Source organism: Babylonia areolata, chromosome 22 (assembly GCF_041734735.1).
Source record: "Babylonia areolata isolate BAREFJ2019XMU chromosome 22, ASM4173473v1, whole genome shotgun sequence".
Lineage (NCBI taxonomy): Eukaryota > Metazoa > Mollusca > Gastropoda > Neogastropoda > Buccinidae > Babylonia > Babylonia areolata.
In genome coordinates this window covers 19851213-19856342 of record NC_134897.1, presented here as the reverse complement: position 1 = coordinate 19856342, position 5130 = coordinate 19851213, and the positions used below count along the sequence as shown (strand labels likewise).

General features: G+C 45.4%; 1 protein-coding gene across 1 annotated transcript in view; it reads right to left on the bottom strand.

The window, feature by feature from the left end:
* The window catches only part of LOC143297063 (acid-sensing ion channel 3-like), a 28406-nt gene extending 23483 nt beyond the window's left edge, over positions 1–4923 (bottom strand). Inside the window, exon 1 of the mRNA XM_076609235.1 lies at positions 4373–4923. Within this exon, the coding sequence (XP_076465350.1) occupies positions 4373–4771 (399 nt within the window). The 5' untranslated portion in view covers positions 4772–4923. The remainder of the gene's footprint in view (positions 1–4372) is intronic.
* Between the last annotated feature and the right edge of the window lie 207 nt (positions 4924–5130).

The following is a 5130-nucleotide window of genomic DNA, read 5'->3' as shown; positions in this document are numbered from 1 at the left end:
TGTCTATGAGGTACGGGGTTCGAACCTACCGGCTAGTGCCAGGTGGATTGAGTGTGGTTTTTTTTTTTTTGTTTTGTTTTTTTGTTGTTTTTTTTGCTGCCCCGTCATCTGCACCGTTTCAGTGGCATTACTCCCACGCCGCTCATTTAGATTCCCCCATACACGGCCACACCCGGGTTTGTCCGTCGTAGTTCCAGCGTCGGCAGTCCACAGGGAACCATCGATGTTAGGTAACACACCACAGGAAACACACCAGAGGAGACCCTGCACTGCTGCTGAGTCACTTCGGTGGTGTTCAGTGGTGCCTGTTCTGTTTTAACGTACTTAGGACACCACCTACTAAGCCCCCTACTAACGACAATAATGGCTTAGTCGCGGAGCCAGACTGAGTGAGCGTCCCTCCCAGAGTGGAGACCGCCACTATGTCCCTCAAACAACAGCCCTCCATGAATCTGCCGACACTGACGACATTGACAGGACTCACCCCAAGCACGGAAGTGGAGGGGTATTGAAACTGAGGTCACCATGAGAGCAGGGCATGAAAGGCCACAGACTTTGAGACTATTTTGTTTCTGTTGATGACGATGAAGGAGGGTATTTTTATTTTCTCCAGTCTTACAATAACAGGCAAAGAAATGAGCTATAACACAAACCGATTCATCTGTTAAATGATAACTTTCGTATTTCTTTGGTATTTCTATTTCTTTTTATCACAACAGATTTCTCTGTGTGAAATTCGGGCTGTTGTCCCAAGGGAGAGCGCGTCGCTACACTACAGCGCCACCCATTTTTTTAAAGTATTTTTTCCTGCGTGCAGTTTTGTGTTTTTTTCTATCGAAGTGGATTTTTCTACAGAATTTTGCCAGAAAAACTCTTTTGTTGCTGTGGGTTCTTTTACGTGCGCTAAGTCCATGCTGCACACGGGACCTCGGTTTATCGTCTCATCCGAATAACTAGCGTCCAGACCACCACTCAAGGTCTAGTGGAGTGGGAGAAAATATCGGCGGCTAAGCCATTATTCGAACCAGCGCGCTCGGATTCTCTCCCATCCTATGCGGACGCGTTACCTCTAGGCCAACACTCCACTTTCGGAAGCAAACTAACTTTTTTTTTTTCAAATGGTTTGAAACAAATAGAATAATCTACATATACACAAAGGGTATTCCCACGTGCTTTACTGTTGTTTTGTGCGAAAAAAAAAGAAAGAAAATAGATAAATAGATTAATAAAAACACTCGTCATGCCCTTGGGCAAACAAAATAAATCGAACAAATGCAACCGTAGCGATTCCCATGACGGACAGATCAGAACCACGAGCCAGCAGCCATGTTCCGATGACTACTCGCAAAGAGCAAAGACAACAAAGGGCTGTTTTAACTCCTGCTGTGTCTCGCCACTGACTCATCGATCAGCTAAGAGCGGTCTCTTGTCCAAGACGTCATCCACAACCAAGCCGCCTTCGTCATGTGTGAGCACGGCTTTGGAGTCGATGGGGAGGTCGGAAATTATAGTCCGCTCATGTACATGTTCTTTCTTATCACCGACAGTGATCTCTGTTGTGTGTCAACTTTGGGTCGTTTTGCTACAGTGCGGCACAGCCACCTACCCCCCCCCCCCCCCTTGCCCCTCTGTTTGTTTGGTGTGTGTGTGTGTGTCTGTGTCTGCGTCTGTGTGTGTGTCTGTGTGTGTGTGTGTGTTAGATACTAAATATATTGCCAGTATTATTACATCTTATCATTAATAAATACGATTCAGGTATGGTGCTCACAAACTACTCATTGAGACAGGTGGACGTCACAATATTCTACGCGAAATGCGTCCGCGCATACTTGTCAGTATGATATGAATGCTATTGGAGATGAAATTGATTTCACTATGGTATGCCCCAAATTCAGATGTAGAAACAAATGTGGGAAATTTGTGAGTGTTTCAAAAAACACCGATAATCACCAGGAAGGCGAAACTACTTCATCACTGATCACTAACAACAGAAAAACATTGTAAACGTATTTCAACGATAATTCAAGAAAATGAATCGATAGATGTCGATAAAGTGTAATTGTAAGCATTCCTTCGGGTGACGGAAGAATGTGGACATGCTTTCGGCATGATACAGACTTTGCAAATTGTTATAGACCACTTCATAAAAAAAATTATATTTTCATGAAATATTAGGGGGGGGAAATGAGGTGATTTAGAGTATACAAGCTGCATAGAAAAAAAAATATGGTCATCCTCTGGCCTCCCATTGAATATTCAAACGACTATATCAGGTATATGTGTACTGTGAATTTGCAACAACAAAAAAATGCCTTTGCAAAATCGATGTTTCGGTAGAAGTTTTTGCAGTTATTCAATGGGTTTTATGTTCATTACGACAAATGAAAGTGCATGTGCAAGAAAGAAAGTACATCGAGTTCTGAGTGTTAGTCATTACATTGGCTGCAGACACCACTGTTTGTCGGAACACAAAAATGAAAATCCCAAGTGGTCCTCAACTTTTTTGTGAATCGTGTATAACATAACCATCATCAAGGTATAAGAATGCGAAGGATGGCACACACCACTGCTATTATTATAATGTTAGTGACCCAGCTTCCACAGTGTCGGAGCAGAACAAAGCATTCCAAGATTCAAAGGACAAAGATTCAGATATATCCTCTTCGTCCTGCTTGGGGCCTGAAGGATACAATACAAATACTGACATCAATTTCGTCGTTGTACACTCAGGAAACCAAACTAAAGCTATTGGAGGGAAACAAAATCAGGTTTTGAAAACGCAATGCTTACATTCAACCTGCTTCATTCTGGCAGGCTGTAGTAGTAGATCTCCCTCGGTCATGGCTGACCATGGATAGAGTATATCCGACCTAATGTCTAACTGGGCTGTCTGCTTGGACCAAGCAGCGTTGCCTGTGACTGTAGAGACCGATGCGAGAGAGACAGTCTCTGTCGCAGCGATCACATGTGTAAGCTGATGCTGGTCTGTCGGCTGCCGTCCCTTTTCTGCGAGCTCGCTTTTCTGCTGCAGCAGCGGACAGTTTGTCCTCACCAATCCGCAGCTGATTCTTGAGAGTGCTTCTCCATCTGTTGCAGTCATCTGCAAGGTCCTCCCAGGACTCAGTGTTGATCTCAAGTGCCTTCATGTCACGTTTGCAAACGTCTTTGTATCTCAGCTGTGGGCAGCCGATGCTTCTCTGCCCCGTGGCGAGCTCTCCATAAAGGATGTCTTTTGGGATGCGACCATCTTCCATGCGGCAAACGTGGCCCAGCCAGCGCAGCCGACGCTGTCTCAGCATGGTCGGGAGGCCAGCGCGAGTCAGGACTTCGGTGTTTGTCACCTTGTCTTGCCAGGAGATGCCGAGTATGCGCCGTAGGCTTCTCAGGTGGAAGGTATTGAGCCTTTTCTTGAGCAGGCTGTAGGAGATTTGATATACACAGGTAAAAAAAATAATGTACATGAGTATTAAAAAAAAGTAGATATTAAAAAAGGAGGGTAAGTATTCATAACTCACATTAGTAGAAGACCGACCTCATTAACGTTTCAGTTTCAGTTTCAAGGAGTTGGTACAACAGTACGAACTGATCCATATACTCTACACCACATCTGCATGGAAAAAGAACAGATGCCTGACTTAAAGCATAACAAACTAAACGCGCTGATCAGGCCTTGGTAAAACGTTGACATGAAATTAAATATATAAATAAACAAATAAGTAAACGCAACAAAATATTAAATAAATGACATAAAACGTAGAAATGAAATAGGTTTAGGTGAGTGTACAATGTACAGTGGTGTGCTGGTCCACGTGTTACGTTCAGTTCCTTGGTTCTTTGGCTGACGGCTAAAAAGTGAACGAAAAACCACAGTGTTGAAGAATTTGTAATGTGAGATCACGTGCATGCTTAGAACTTTCAAGTGTATTTGTTTTCGGTATAATGTGCAGTTGAAGGAGAGAGATCATCGTGAACGTATTTGCTAATCGCCGGTATATTTTACGGAACAGAATTTCGTCCTTCTCCGTGAACTGTAAATTACAGGAAGGTCTGCTTTGTTGTTTAAGATAATGAAATGGATGGTGCATGTCATGGACCAGATGTCGTGTTTCAGTCTAATATCATCATCTTAGATGAACAGACTATAAATGAATAAACGAATGTCGAATGTACGTCCACTGTTTATGATACATGTATCAGGGATTCATAAAACACGTGTGCCTTCTTTTTTAATACCTTAAAAATGAACGTACACGCACATGCATATATACACGTTGGCGCGCGCACACACACACACACACACACACACACACACACACACACACACACACACACACACACACACACACACCAAACCAAAGACAGCAGCACATACCCTCAGCATCATCTGACTCATGTTCTGAGCCAGTCTCTCGAAAAATGTGCCCCAGCCAAACAGTTTGTAGTAGCTGAAATCAAAGTTGGAGAAGTCCGGCACCGAGTCATCCGTGCTGAACAGCAGAGGCTTCACGGCCTTTATCGCCGTGACCCCCTGAAAACCCGCCGTGTAGTTGTAGCTGGCGGCGTTGTTGTTGCACAGGGTGACGGACGGAAACTGCAGGTCCTTGGCCTTACGGAAGTCCACGCGGACCGAGATGGGCTTGTTGACGTACATGATGATCTGCGTGTAGATGTTGAAGGCGGTGAAGACGATGGCCACGAAGACGATGGTGAACCACGTCAGCTTTCTCTTCAGGCTGGACTTGGGGTCGAAGATGGGCCCCAGGCCTTGCATGGACACCGTTTCCGAGAACGCCTTGTTGTGCAGCTGGTGCTCCCGGATCAGATCAGCCCACGTGCTCTTCGGTTTCTCCTCCTCTTTCTTCCGCTCCTCTTGGTCCACCAGAGAAACTCCCCCGCTCTTTTCCTTGTCCAGCTCTTCCTCTAGGTCTTCCAGTGTCAGCGCAGTTTTCTCCGGGCCTTGGTCTTTTTTGGTCGGGGGGACGTTTGGCTGTGTGGTGGTCACCGGCCATGTCTTTGTGACGGCTCTGTTGGTGGTGGTGGTGCTGTTGTGGAGGCGTGTGCTCGTTCGTGTGCCTGGGGTTCTGTTGGCGATGGCAGTGGTGGTGGTCCACACGTTGCTGACTCTGTTGT